The 15,913-nt window shown below is 39.6% G+C and overlaps 1 protein-coding gene across 1 annotated transcript; it reads right to left on the reverse strand.

Moving 5' to 3' along the window:
• Positions 1-9,331: 9,331 nt before the first annotated feature.
• On the reverse strand, positions 9,332-10,279 carry LOC106821941 (olfactory receptor 3A10). The gene has a single exon (XM_014826844.1). The coding sequence runs from the start codon at positions 10,277-10,279 to the stop codon at positions 9,332-9,334; it is 948 nt and encodes a 315-aa protein (XP_014682330.1).
• Between the last annotated feature and the right edge of the window lie 5,634 nt (positions 10,280-15,913).

Below are 15,913 nucleotides of genomic sequence, written 5' to 3' on the forward strand. Positions count from 1 at the left end.
CAATCAAAGGGGTGGAGTAACCGGCTTTCCTGAGGAGGCAGAGAGTTGGGGGTTAGGGTAGGAGTGAGGAGGGATGCACCATCTGTTCATTCAGAAGATACTTATTGATGGCTACCATGTGTGCCAGGTTTTGAGGAAGTTTCAAGAAATAATACACAAATTTATGATCTTGTGGAGAACTCAGTCTGGTCTAAGAGGGGAAAGAGTTAAAAGGACATCTCTAGTGTAAGCACAGCTAAATTAAGGTTTCTGGGCTCCCAGACAGTGTAATATTTGGATACAAGTTCAAATTGATATTTGTTATACATTCATTCAAATTTTATTTATTGTGGAGTGTAGAATGGATTTGTAATTAATAAAAATTGTGTCTCTCTCTCCCTTGGGTACTGGTAACGGATTTAGTACTTATATTGAACGTACTTCTTTGACTTAATAATAAAATGCTCTTTTTTTAAGCTTTCATTTTTTATTATGCTTATTATAAGATTATTAGAAAATGTAGAAATGGATAAAGGGAAAATAAAGGCCATTCAAGATGCTACTAGTCAGATCATAAAATTCTCTTTTATTTCATGTTTTTTCTACCATTTGTAGCTGAACATTGCTAGTTATATTACTTAAGGATAGAGGAGGTTTATATGAATACGGTTTTAAAGTTTTGTCAAAATGTGTATGAAAATTATTCTTTTCTGATATGTCCACACATTCTTTGATGCTCCTCCTCTCAAGCGATAGAACTTAATTTCCCTCCTTTTCAGTGTGGGCTGGACATAATGATTCGCTGCTAGCAAATAGAATACTATAAAAGTGATGGGATATCACTTCCAAGATTAGGTTCTATGACTTCCATCTTGGGTGTCCTCTCTCTTTCTCCCTCTCTCATCGCTCGCTATGGTGGAAGCCATATCAAGAGCGTCCCTATAGAGAGGCCCACATGGTGATGAACAGAAGCTTCCACTCCCAGTTGAGTCTTGAGGGGTTGCAGCCCTGGCCAAGGGCTTGACTACAACCTCATAAAAGACCCCGGGCTGAAACCATCCAGTTAACCTACTCCTGGATTCTTGACCCTCAGAAGCAGTGGGAAATAATAAATATCATTTTAAGTTGCTTAAAAAAATTATTCTTTTCCTGGTATTCACATTCCTTCTAAAGTGTTTAAAATTTAGATAATGGAAAAAAGTGACTTATTTTCACTAAAAACCACTATGCTGTGAATTGTCCAGTTTTAGAATTTTAGTCTACTTCACCTGCTGCATTCAGATGACCAAGACCTGGCTGATGTTGAGGCTGGTGACATGTCTTTATTTCCATATGCAAGTCCTAAAATATTGATCAAAGCTAGGAGAGCATTGGCAAGGAGAGTTTTAAAAATTTCCCCTGGAAATACACTGGAGTGCTGTGTATCTCAGCAGGGATGGGCAGGGAGTTTGTGTTTTGCCAGCTGTGAAAGAGTTACATGAGGACATCTGCGTGGAAATGTCGCAGTGATGTTTTAGCATTTGTTTGCATTGGCACCTTGGGCAGCTCTTTGGCCACTCTGGCCCCTGACCCATTTTGGGATGTGAGGCAGGAAGGGCAGTGTATGCAGTCTTGAGTGCATTAAGTCAGATAAGTTGGGGATTGAGAGAAGCCAGGTGATATACCTTTAAATAAACTGAAAAAAAATGAGGACAATGTTACAGTGTATTTTCTGTCAGCCCCCTGGGGCATTCTTCATCTGTAAAATGGAAATTTTAGCATTTACATTATGGGACTTTCATTATAAAGATTAAATGAGACAACATATGTGAAACCTAGTCTCTGGCTGGTTGCTAAATAAACAGAAATAAATACAGGTTATTATTATTATTATTAACAGTGACAAAAGCATCCTGAAATTTATTTAGAAATAGACAATTTATGGAATGGAAGACACAGACCATAAACACATTTTTGGATTTATAATGACTTAATATGTGCATAAATTAAGCATCGCAAATAATGGGAATGGGGCGGGGAATGAAATATTCAATAGTGTTGAGGCAATTGATCGTTCACTTGAAAAATAAAGAGCTCTTGAATGCTTATGTTACCCGCTGTGCCAAAACAAATGCAAGATGGATCAAGAGCTAAATACAAAACCCAAAGCTGAAAAAGCCTGAGGGAACATATAAGCGAATATTTATCATAGCTGTCAATGATAGCAGCTGTTCTAGGAACACAAACAATGGAAGAAGGCACACAGGAAAAGATCAATAGATTTGACTACATAACCATTTTTTAAAATTTATGTAAAAAGTTACCCAAATTAAAAGGCAAACAACAAACTTGGACAAATGTTTGCAGAAAATACCAAAAGGTCAATTTATTCACCCTGTAAGATCTATTAGGAATACAAACAAACAAACGAAACTGAAAACAAAATGAAGTGAAAATGCTGAGCTCTCATTGGATAAATACGCCAAGAACTTAAAAGCAATTTACAAAAGAGAAAAATGCAGACATGGTTAACAGACAGGAGAAAATACTCAGCTTCACTAATAAGCAGAAAAAGCAAAGTAAAATTAGTATATATGTTTGATTCTCAATTTGGTAATGATTAAAAATAAATATTATCTGTGATGATATGATGAAGTGGACATTGATCATTTCCAAATGGAGACTAAGCTGTCACTTTCCTCTTAGTAGATAGTTTAGCAATATGTATTGAGTCCTCAAATATTCATATCACATATTAAAATATTTACTCCATAGTAGAAATAAAAACTATTATATACCTAGAAATAAGCTTAATAAAAAGAAGAGAACTCTCATTTTTAAATGCCTTCAAAACTCTTCTTTAGAAATAACACTTGAATAAATGGATGGACCATATCATGTCCCTATCTGGAAAGATTCAGTATTGTAAAGCTGTCAATTACCCCCAGATTATCTGTAAATTTAACACAATTCTAATTAAAATCACAATCATAAAACATGATTCTATAGTTAACACATGAGACTAATCAAGCACGTTTGGGAGGAAAGAGTGTAACGAGAATATGAGAATGCGATGTGAATTTGAGATTTCCAGAATGACACATGAGTAAGTATCCTAAAGCTACAGTGGTTGAAACATTGTGGTGCTAACACAGAAAGCTGTAATAGAATATAAAGTTCAGAAGCAGACACAAGTGTACAAAAACATTTGATATTTGACAAAAGGAGGTACTTCAAATGATTGGGAAAGCTCTTGGACACAAGCTATAGATACAAAAATAAAGCTTTATCTCTATGTCACATCATGTAGTAAAATGAATTTTGGATGTAAGAAATGTAAAACATAAAATGTAAAAAATAAAATCATAAAACAAGTAGTAGAAAATATAGAAGAATATTTACCTAAACTTGAGATAGAGAAAATAATTTCAAACGTGACAACAAAGACAGAAGTCATAAAGTAAATTATTTATATACTTGACTACAGAAAATAAAGTCTGTGTCAAAAATATCATTAGCATTAATGATGGACAAACATAGATAAGGAAAATATTCGTAGCATATAAGAAAAACTAACACTTGCATTAATATAAGAAAAAAGCTCAATCTTGCTCACAATTAAAGAAATGCACACTCAAACAGTAATGCAAAATAGTATTTCACTTACAACATTGTAAAGATTTTTATAAACGATAATGCCTAGGGTTGGTTAGGATTAGGAAAGTGGTCCCCTCACATTGAATTGGTAGAAAAGTCAAATGGTACAATCTGTCTAGTTGATAATTTGTCAATATTCATAGAAATGTTAAGTTAAAATATATACATGCATCTGGTCCATCCAAGGAAAGAGCTGGGCAAAGCCATGGCAAAGCCTTGCCTTTAATAGGAAAAAACTGGAAATAACCTGAAGGGTCAACATAGGGGGTTGATTAAGGAAATGGTGATGCAGTTGTAAAAGGACACAGCCATTACGAACCATGGAGCAGCTGCATTTATTAATATGAGACTGACAAAGAAAACCAGGCTGCGATGGGAGTGAGAGGTCAGGAGAGTGCTGGGGTGTGCAAAAGGGTGGAAGAACGCGATGCCAAAAATCAGACAAAAAGTGAAGAAATGGGAGGCCAGTGCTGGCAGGGAGGCTGAGGCTCATGCTCAGGCATTCTTGGTTTGAACATATCTTCCCTCTACTCACAGCTTTGCTAGTGAGACTTGCAAGGACACTACTGAAACCACCCATCACTAATTGGCCTCCTTCATTCTTCTCTCTAAGGTCCTAGTTTCTTTCTGACTAAAGGACCAAAAAGAAAACAAATCTTTTCAGGGTGTCCCATCCCTCTGGCCCTATTAGCAGAGTTGCAGAAGACAATCACCACATCCCAATTTCCCTCAGCCCCTAGGCTGCATTATCCTGAACTGTCATTTGGGAGCTAATTAGAGGATTCTGTTTGTGGAACTTGCAAGGACTTCATTCCCCAATCCCCTGGTTATCCCCTGGGAACCTTGTTAGAACAGTTGCTGGATGGCTGTGCCTCTCCAGGCCATGCGGAGCTGGGAAGGTAGCAAAGTTTATCAATTAGTTGCTTTTTGTTTAACAGACCAAAAGATACTGAAGTGTTTTGGGCCCCAAGAGATTAATCATGTTCCCTCCCAGTATCCATGGGGGGCAGGGCAGCACCTTCTATAGGACTGAGTCCTTCACTAGCTCATTCAAGGGACCAGTGTGGTGGAAAACGCATAGCACTGGCCAGAGTTTTGGGGGCTAAATCCCTTTTCTGGTCTTTATTAGAGAGAGGGTACAAACTCTAGAAACAGGCAACTCCTCCTCAAAAGCCAATGGAATTTTAACATCTTTTTCTACACTATACCTGTCAACTCAATAATTCTGCATTTCAATTCATTTAATCTTCAGAATAATCATTTAAAGTGCATGTTATGATTCCCACTTCGTAGATGAGAAAACTGGGACCCACGGAGAGAACTGACCTGTCCAATGTCACACAGCTAACAAGTAGGAGGGTTAGCCCAGAAGCCAGGTCTCCCGACTTCTCAGTCCAATGCTGCCTGATGGACCACAGCTGATTTAATGCAGCAAGAAGCATGGGCTTCTCAGCTTGCTGCCCGGTGTGTAGAAGATGCTTGCTACATATTTGCTTTTCCTTATATACTAGCTTGGATAACCAGCTGTAAATACCAAATAAAGGTCTGAAGTCTTTCAGGGCTCTGATATCATTATCCCTTCAGATCCTACCAACACAAACTCTCAAAACAAGGTTAGATATTTTGTGGCTGATCTTCCAAGATTCCTTCCCAAGCTCACTTGTGTCAGTTTCAATTATTTCTACCTCTTTAGGGCTTCATGTCTATGCCTGGCCCAATGCTATGACCTCCAACCTGGGCATCTCTCCAGTTGCTGAAGCCCATGAACCAACTTTTACCAATCAGAGATCCACTGTGCATGAATTACTCCTGGGTTTATACACCTGCTCTCAACCTTACCACCTGTCCGTTTAATTGCCCATGGTCCCTTATTTCCCCCTAGCCTTTGGCATCCTCTGTGGGTCTGAGTATTCATCATGTAGTAGGTGGATGAAAAAAGCCCAAGAAACATGGAGGGGACTAATTTTACAGATAAAAGAATTGATGCTTAGAAATTCATGTAGCCTTAAGTAGGAGAAGTTGGATTAGAACCCAGGTCTCCAGATATCATTTCTAAGGCTCTCTTCACTCCATGGTAATACCTTTCCCATTTCTGAGACTCATTGTACCCGGAGCCAGTGTTGCTCTGTTTAGTTGAGAATCCTTTGGTGATGTACTACAGGCGGGCAGGGAGGAGGGCAATGATAGTGGGCACTCGAGTCAGCACTCGGAGTAGTTACCTACTAACTCTATGGCCTTTGGAAAATCACTTAGCCTGTCTGTACCTCTGCTTTTTTTAACCTGTAAAGTGAAGATAATAAAAGCTTGCGATCTTACTTCCTAATCCTGGCCTTGGTTGTGAGTAACACTCAATTGTGCATATGCAATATTCAAATGAGAACATAATGAGATTCAAAGTGGCTTGTAAAAACTGTTGTGTGCTTATAGGATAATAAGAGAAATCCTACTACTGTTATAATTCCTCTGAGTCCTGAGAGTGTCTGTCTCTGTGCTGGGCACATGGGGAGCTTCTAGATGCTCAGGTGGATGTGGGAAAGGAGGCATTGTTGAGATGTGAATGAGAGCATCTCCAAGTAGACATATACAGATGCCTATGGTGTATAAAATGACATCTGCTGAGCTTGACAGATGGATCCAGGATGTCCTCCAAAGTTCACAGGTGTGTTGAGGACTGATAAAATCTGGAACACGTTTCTCTGGATATGAGCTATCTGAAAGTCAAGGTCACTGGACCAAAATATCACTAGAAGTTTCCTTTAGTGCTTGGAGGCCATGAACCTATGTTTGTGGCACAGGGAATTATGAAAAGTCTACATGTGTCCCCCCTAGGATTAGTCATTACTTTTGACTGGAATTACAGTAAAAGATGAAAAACTAGGCAGCAGTACAGGGGTGTTGTGAGGAGTGGGTGTTGGTGGTGGTGCAGGATAAAGGTTGGTGTGGAATGGAGGGTGAAATTTGAATTTCCAGAACCAGGAGATGGGAGGAGGAGGAAAGTGTCCACTGGGAGTATTCTACTGGGATAGAGATGATTTGGTTTGGCTCTTAACTCAGAAGACAAAGGATAGACAAGATGACCAATGACTGCTTCATGTCTCTGCTAGGCCTCTGAATCTTGATCAAGTGAACCTGGTGACCTTATAGTGGATGGACAGGCCAACTTACTATTTTTCTCAAAGATGAGGATGATGAGGACACTTTGACGGCTGGAGAGAAAACACCACAGTCAGTTCACTTTACTCCCACCCCCACATTTTCACTGTTAGCACTTTTTAGAATTTATTATTTTTGTTTTTAAATTACAGAATTTAGTGAAAAACTTCAAGTTTTCCCCAGTCCTATCCCCTGACAGAGAGAATCCTCATCTACAGCTAAAGGGGCTGTTCTCTAGGACTTTTTTGCCCATACACATATGTATGTCACATTGTCATCACTTTCTAAATTTAGCAATATGTACTAAACATCTTTTCATGTCAATACATCCACTCATCTTTTTAAACAAAAATATGCTTTTTATTAAAATGTTTAAAACATGAAACATCAATTACTCATCTTTGTATAGCAGAGTTAAGAACTATTCCCTTCAGATCATGAATTAAAGAAAGACAAACACTTTGTCATAACTTTTGACCACTCGTTTATTATTATTATCCCACCTCAGTAATGTGCTCCAAACTGAATGGATCACAGTCTTTGGATGTTACAGGATTTTGCACCCTGGTGCTCTATGCGCAGCTTTTGGTAACTAAATATTCTACAGTTTCTCTTAGTTTTGAGGAGACAGGATGTCACAGTTCACATGCAAAGTCAGGAAATCTCCCTGTTACATCAAACTCAATGATCATCTTTAGTTCATCAGATGAAGGTTTCTCTTTTTTTTTTCTTTTCCCTTTATATCGTTATACTTTCCCAATATTGGGCCATTTATGGTATTTTGAAAATACCTAGCAGTTTCACTGACCTTCCTGTAGAACACAAATTTCTTTTCATAGGTCATGCTTTCCATTATCAGTTGATTAACTAATCCACAAGACGGCTTTATGTACTCAGCACTATGCCGTGCATTTGGAGGACACAGTATAGTATAAAACATGATCCCTATCTTTAGGGAGCTTATAATCTAGTTGGGGAGAGCAAAAGAAGCTGCAGAGAATACAGAAAAGATTATGATGGTGGCTTGCTGTGCGGGCCACAGTCTTTCAGAGGAGGTTGAGAACAGTGAATGAAGCAAATGGGTGCGTGAGTTACCTGGCAAGGAAAAGCCCACCCTGAGGGAGAGGCTGTGGTTGAGAGATAAAGATTGAGTGGAGAGGTCAGGAAGAAATGATGGAGGCTGTGCACACCTGATGAAGGTCTGGATGTGATCTGGTGGCAATCAGAAAATAATTAGTGGCCTTTGGAGGATGGAATGATGTGGGACAGACATTGCTTCAGGGGGTTCATTGGGCAGTGTGGGCAGCACTGAGTGGAGGGGGGCATAAGGCTCAGAGGCTGTTGCAGGAGCCCCAGTGGGCCTGTATGGGAGGCTGCTGTTTTCAAGAAGACAAGAGTGCAGGTGTGAAAGTCTTAGAGAACACTCAGTGGTCCTGGTGGGTGGCTGGATTTGGAGAATGACTGTAGATACGTGCGTTTGACTGGGAAACATTCCCAGACACCTTAAGGGCTCCATGATGCCCCCCTTAATCAATTAATAAGCATGTCAGGTAAGGTCACTCTTCTCAGACTTCCAGCTTCTTGGCCAGGAAGTATCTGACATGGTTCACAGAAAATATTCTAGAAATGGCCACAATAGCACATGAAATTGCCTATCATTCTATTGACCATTCCTCTCTGGATTGCCTTAGTTTCACCCTTTTGGTAAAATCTTGGTTTCTAGGACTCACTCATTGGTAAATTGCAAACAATATCTCCCTCTATTTTCCCTTCCTTAACAATCTCCCCACCTTTACTAATTATCTGTACATATATATTAAATGGAATGCCAATTCAGTGTATTTTGCCATTAAAAATAAAACTTACTATTCTGAATGCTTCTTCTCATGAAACATATGACGATATGTTCTCACGTTTTTTGGTGGAGGGGTTATGAGAGTTAGCTCATGCAGTGACACGAAAATATGTTGTTCCCACTGACCGTTAGTCAGGATGGGGACACTGGTTTCAGTAACCAGTGTTACTGCTCTGAGAAGTAATGCTGCTCTGAAGAAGATGCTGGCAGGGTGCTCTGACGGGTCCCAACACCCTGCTCCTAGGGTATGTCAGTTTAACTTCACAATCCTAGGTTTATTTCCTGAAGAAGAATCTCTTACCCCATAATCAGACCCCATACTCTGGTACAAATCTATTTTATCTTAAAGGCGGTGGAGGGGGGGACGCGGGGGGAGGAAAGCACTTTATTTTCATTAACATTTTAAATATATTTCAATTGAACAGTCATCAAATTAAAAAAATACAAAATAGCTGATTTGTGTCCCATTTCTTGACCCATGTTATAATTTCCTCCCATCTGTCTTTAATGCATCAGCAACGTAGATACTCTTGTCCCTAAGCTTCAGCCAAGCCATGGAAAACCACATTATACCCTGGCCCACAGTATCTGCTTTCCTCCCATCACTGAACACACCCCTGAATATCCGCCTGCCCACATCCAGGTCCTCAGCATAAGAAAGCCAAGGGATGCTCAAAGAGGGAGGAGCATCTTGTTGCCCCTGCCTTCTCACTCTGGGGGCCTCTTTCCTGTTAGCACCCTCTTCAGGGCACCCTGCACATCAGGGTTCCGGAGGCTGTAGATGACTGGGTTCAGCATGGGGCTGAGGATAGTATTGAGGATCCCAATCCCCTTGTCCTTGTCTGAGGCTGACACTGAGCCCAAACGCATGTAACTGAAGAAGCCAGTTCCGTAAAAGATACAGACCACGGTGAGGTGGGAGCCACACGTGGAGAATGCCTTCTTCCTCCCCTCGGCTGAGCGGATGCGTAGTACTGCAGCTGCGACATGGGCATAGGAGGCTGAGATAAGGATCATGGGAATCACCCCCATGAAGGTGGCCCCTACAAAGAGCAGCTGCCCATTGAGGTGAATGCTGGAGCAGGAGAGCTGGAAAAGAGGTGGGAGGTCGCAGTAGAAGTGGTTGACCACATTAGGGCCACAGAAATCAAGCACGGACACAGCCACTGTGTGAGTCAGAGCATTGATGAAGGAGACAGTGCAGCAAATGCCGACCAGGGCACCCTGAACTACACGGCTCATGCGGGTGCTGTAGGTGAGGGGCTGGCAGATGGCCAGGTAGCGGTCATAGGCCATGGCTGTCAAGAGGTGACAGTCTACACCCGCCAGGAGGTGGAAAAAAAAGAGCTGTGAAATGCAGGCAGCATAGGGAACTCTGCAATGGTGGGCCAGGAGACATGCCAGCATGGGAGGAACAGTGACAGTGATGCATCCAATGTCCAGCAGAGACAGGTTCCCCAGGAAGTAGTACATAGGAGTGTGGAGTTTGGGCTCCACCAAGATGGCAGCCAGGATGCTGAAGTTGCCTCCGACTGTGACCACATAGGCGCAAAGGAAGACAGCAAAAAGGATGGGTTGCAGTCTTACGTTCTCTGTTAGGCCAAGAAGGACGAACTCAGTGACAGTTGTCCTGTTCCCCCAGGAACCTGGCTCCATAGGCCACTGCTGAGAGCTATAGTGGGAGAAGACTTGGACCTGCCAAAAGGGAGGGAGACACATAGTAGGCACTTAATCCCAATGCTAGGGTAATATGGCATCGGGACCTACCCATAGGAAAGGATATGAGCCTAGAGCTTGAGCAGGCTCCTGGAGGCTCTGACAATACCAGACATTAACCCTTTAATTGCTGGTTCAGGTTGAGATCCCAGAGATTCCAGCGAAGGAGGTAAAGCAGAGGGAACTACTCTGGGGACCCAGGGCAGTGGTTATTTACCAGTACGGTATGGAGTGTTTCTGTGTTTTAACAGCTATTAAGGTGGCATCAGTGTATAGTGACTGACTAGCAGCTCTGACTAGTTCAACACATAAATGAATGGATGAGTTTCCAGAATGCATGATATAGAAGCACAGCAACATGAAGAAGCTTGGGAGGACAGGATCTCATGAAATCAAGAAGAGACACGAGACAGTGAGCCAAGAGAGGAGCGAGAAGCAGACCGAAGTACAGAAGTACAGAGGCTGAAAGCTGAAGACACACAGGCAATTCAAGAATAGACTAACAACATTTCAAAAGTGTAAACTGTGAGTATTGTACTAAGTACTTTATATTTATTTTCTCATTTAATTCTCACAAAACTCTGCGAGGTAACTACTATGATGTCTAGGTACTCAGGACTCAGGTTTGGAAATAAATAAGTAGTCCAGGATTGTAGACTCTTGGCGGAGCTGGTCTCTCAAACCTGGGACTATCTGACTCCCCAAGCCCACACCTTAACATGATGATCCCTTCCTCATAGCTCGTGTCTTCCTGTTCCATGGTTGGAGAAGATAAATTTCTTCTCTTATGAGTTTGTTCCAGGCAATCCCTCCCTAAATGCTTGGGAGGCTCAGCAAAATGTCCCATTTGAAGTCAGCATAGGCATAATATGAGAGTGTTCCCTGGAGGTGGTGGATTCAGAGTGACAGCTGGTGACAGGAAACATTTATCAAGCACTTTCCATCCAAGTTACTTTTATGTATTACCTCATCCAATCCAAAAAAGATGAAAAGAAGGGAGGGAGAGAGGAAGGAAAAGAAAAAGAGAATAGGAAGCTAATCTTTACTTGAATATAAACTTTTTGTCAGGTATATCACTCCATTTAACTCCATTATGTGTTACTCCATTTAAACTACAAAAATTCTTGAAGACTAGCAATCATTTTACTAATGAGAAAAGCGAGGCTTAAAAAAGTTAATTTGTTTGAGTCCACGTATGTCAGAGTTTTTTCTGAATGGAGAACTTGTTCTTTTTCTGACAACCCCTGCTGTCTCCCAAGCCCTTTGCCATTATCTTGTTGTTTACATCTATCTATCTATCTATCTATCTATCTATCTATCTATCTATCTATCTATCTATTTATCTATCCACCCACCCATCCATCCATCCATCCATCCATTTCCCTTCTGTAATATGAAAGGCTGTACTGCATTATCTCTAGGTTTACTTAGAGTTATAAGATTCTGTAAATATTGATTCTGCTGCCCCAATCAATTTAAATAGCCCCCTTGGCTCTCTCCAGGCTCTCTTCATTTCCCCGCTCTTTATCCCTATCAGCTCCCTTCTGACTTCCCTCTATTTGTCAGCTCTGTCCTTCATTCTTCTAGTCATTCGGAATGGAAAACCTCACCGTTATATTTCACTACCACACCCTCAATCCAAGTATCATTCAGCCCTTTACTCTTCTATCAACAAGGAAAGAGCCATATGAAGATCATGAGTCTCCTTCACCCACCCTTACACATGAAGGAAAGGAATTCGGAGTTCTGGAGCAGTGGGAAGGCTCATGAGGAACTTACCTTTCTCTGAACACTCTGGGTAGAGCTCTTGGGTGGGATTTCTTTTAGGGAGGGGAGTGAGTGCTAAGCTGACCCAAGGTGGCCCGTCTCCAAAAGGCTTATAAATAGGGAGTGAGACAGGTGCTGAGAAAGCCTGTCTTGGTGCTCTTTCCCTTTGGGAATTAACAAGCACCTAGAAGCCCTAAAAATTAACTCTCCCAGGGATTGTACAAGAAGTCCAAGGCAGATAAACAACCTCAGCCCTTAAGGATTTCTCTCATCTGCCTAATATTTTGGATTCTATTAAAGAAATATTAGATTTGTGACATCATTCCAGGCTCCTAATGTCTCAGAGGAAGGAGGAAAGATAGAGTCACTATATTAAAGATGGGAAAAATGAGATCCAGAGGGCTTGGATGATGCCAAGGCCAGAAAGTGGATCCATGATGGAGCTCAGCCTGGGCTCCAGATAAGCTGATTCTGGTACTTTTCCTCTCATTTATTTTTCACACTGGGATTTTTAAGGTATAACTTTAAAAAGCTTGGTTAAATAAGGTACAGTTTTAATTGTAAAGTTTGATGAGTTTTGATAAAAGTATGCAGTTATGTATCTAATACCTCCATCAATATTTGGAACATTTCAACCACTCCAAAAAGTTCCCTTCTTCTCCTTTGTAGGCAATCTCCTCTCCACACTATAGCCCACAGCAACCGCTGATCTGATTTCTGTCCCTATGGTTTTGCATTTTGTATGAAATATAGTCTCATATAAATGGAATCATATGGTATGTAGACTTTTTATAATTGGATTCATTCAACTAGCATAATCCTTTTGAGGCTCAGGCATGTTGGCTATACTAGTAGTTCAGTCTTTTTTCCACTGAGTGGTTTCCCATTGTATGGATGTATAGCAATTTGTTTAGCTATTCAATAGTTCATGAACATTTGGGTTGTTTCCAGATTTTAGCCATTACAAATAAAGCTATGATATATACATGCAAACAGTTCTTTGTGTGGATATATGTCTTCATTTCTCCTTGGAAGATACCTGGTAATGTAACTGCTAAACTTGATATAAATGGATGTTTAATTTTATAAGGAACTGTCAAACTGTTTTCCAAAGTGGCTGTACCATTTTGCATTCTTACCAGCAATGTATGAGATTGCCAGTTGCTCAGCAACACTTAATACCACCAGTCTTTTTAATATTAACCATTCTATTAGTTATGTAGTAGTATCTCATTGTGGCTTAGCTTTGTATTTCCTTTGTGATACTGAGCATCTTTTCATGTGCTTGTTCACCATCTGTATGTCTGTGATGAAGTGTTTGTTTAAATATTTTGCTCCTCATCCCTCCAAAAATTGGGTTGTTTTTCTACTTCTTACTGAATTGTAAGAGTTATTTATGTATTCTGGATCCTAGACTATAATTAGATAAATGTTTCACAAATTTTTCTCCATTCTGTGTCTTGTATTTTCAATTTTTAACAGTGTCCTTTGAATACCTGACATTTTACATTTTGATGATATCTAATTTATCAATTTTTCCCTTTATGATTCATGTTTTTTGTATCTTATCTAAGCAGTCATTGGACATTTGAAAATTGACCCCATACATGGAGGGTAAGGAGAGATCAAAGAAAGAGGAAGACCACTCCAGATTGGCAAGTGGCAGTTGTAATAAGCAAGGGAACTTATGAGGCTTGTCTTGGACGGCTGCAAGATGAATATATCTCCACATCTACTCGCTAGAATCTTAAAAGTTTATATAGAAGTCTTAACTGGGTTCAGTCACTTATGCCATCCAGATGGTCTCAACAACACCTTACTCTCTCAAGGCTGCATCCTTGGAACAGCTCCCACTGTGAGAACGTATAGGCAGGGTGTACAATCCAAGGACAGGGGAAGGGGTGAGGAACCTCTGATTGCCTGAGTCCAGCTCGTGGGTCAACCAGAAGTCATGTCCTCTTGATTACCTCCTCCAACACTTTGCCTAATTCAAAATCACAAAGATGTTTCTCCTATTTTTTTCTAGAAGTTTTATAGTTTTAGCTCTTACATTTAGATCTATGATCCATTTTGAATTAGTTTTTCATATGGTGCAAGATAAGAGTTGAGGATATTTTTTTCCCATATGTCTGTACAGTTGTTTCAGCACCATTTGTTGAAAAGACTACATATTTCCTTTGAATTAACTTGGCACCTTTGACAAAAATCAACTGGTGTATATATAAAATCAACCCATATATGTGTGGGTCTACTTCTGGACTCTATTCTGTTCCATTGATCTATATGTTTGTTCTTATACCAATACACACTATCTTGATTGTTGTGGCTTAATAATAAGTCTTGAAATTTAGTCCCCTAAATTAGTTTTTCTTTTTTCAAAATTATTCTGGCTATTATAGGTCCTTTATTTTTTCATATAAAATTTAGAATCAGCTTGCCAATTTCTATAAAACATATGCGAAGGCTATAGATGAATTGGGGAAGAACTGACATCATAACAATATTGAGTCTTTTTATTCAGGAACATAATTATTTCTTCATTCGTTAAAGTCTTTAAATATTTTTCTCTGCAGCATTTTGTAGTTTTCAGTGTATAGGTCTCACACATATTTTTTTCATTTATCCTTATTTCATGTTTTTTAATGTGTTGTAAATAGTATTGTTTTAATATGAATTTTTTTCCGTTATAGTGAAATATAATTGATTTTTGTATAGTCTCTATTGTATACTCTGTATTGATCTTTTATACTCTGACCTTACTAAACTCACCTATTAGTTCTAATAGCTTTTTGTAGATTGTTTGGGATTCTCAACAAAGAAGATCATGTCATCATGAATAAGGACACTTTTACATCCTCTTTCCAAGCTGTATGACTTTTATTTTTCTTGTCATATTGCACTGGCTAGCACTTCAAGCACAATGTTAAATAAAAATTGTGAATTCCAACATCCTTGTCTTGTTTCTGATCTTAGAGGCAACACATTCAGTCTTCTCCATTAACTGTGGCGTTATCTCTAAGTTCTTGGTAGATATCCTTTATCAAGTTGGTAAAGTTACCTTCTATTCCTAGTTTCATGTGAGTTTTCATCATGAATGAATGTTGAATTTTGACAAATGCTTTTTCTGAATCTACTGAGATGATCATACGATTTTTCATGCTTAGTCAGCTGACATGGTGAATTAAATTGGTTGATTTTGGAATGATGAGCCAATTTATGTTCCTGAATACCATCTGGTATCATCCTCCTGCCTCAAGAACTTCCTTTAACATTTTTTTATACTGTAAATCTGCTAGTGATAAAGTATTTTAGCTTTTTCTTCTCTGATGAAATCCTTATTTCACTTTCATTTTCGAAAGATATTTTGGCTGGATATAGTATTGTGGTTTGACAGCTTTTTCCTCTCAATATTTTAAAGATATGACTCCATTTTCTTCTTGCTTGCATGTTCTCGAATAAGAAGTCTATTGTCATTCTTATCTTTGTTCTTCTATATGTAATGTTTCATTTTCTCTGACTGCCTTCAAGACTTTATCTTTATCTTTGGTGTTTAGTAGTTTGATTACAGTGTGTCCAAGTGTGTTTTTCTTTGCACTAATTCTGTTTCAGGTGATAAAGTTATCATATCAGATCAGAGGCCCTACGTGGTACTCTTACAAAATAAGAAACTCTGCTGCCTTCTGTTTGGACACTCCCTGTGGGCAATTTTCCTGTCCATGATTTTTTTTTCTTAAAGATTTTATTGTTTTTCCTTTTTCTCCCCAAAGCCCCCTGGTACATAGTTGTATATTCTTCGTTGTAGGTCCT

This window comes from Equus asinus, chromosome 13, assembly GCF_041296235.1.
Source record: "Equus asinus isolate D_3611 breed Donkey chromosome 13, EquAss-T2T_v2, whole genome shotgun sequence".
Taxonomy (NCBI): domain Eukaryota; kingdom Metazoa; phylum Chordata; class Mammalia; order Perissodactyla; family Equidae; genus Equus; species Equus asinus.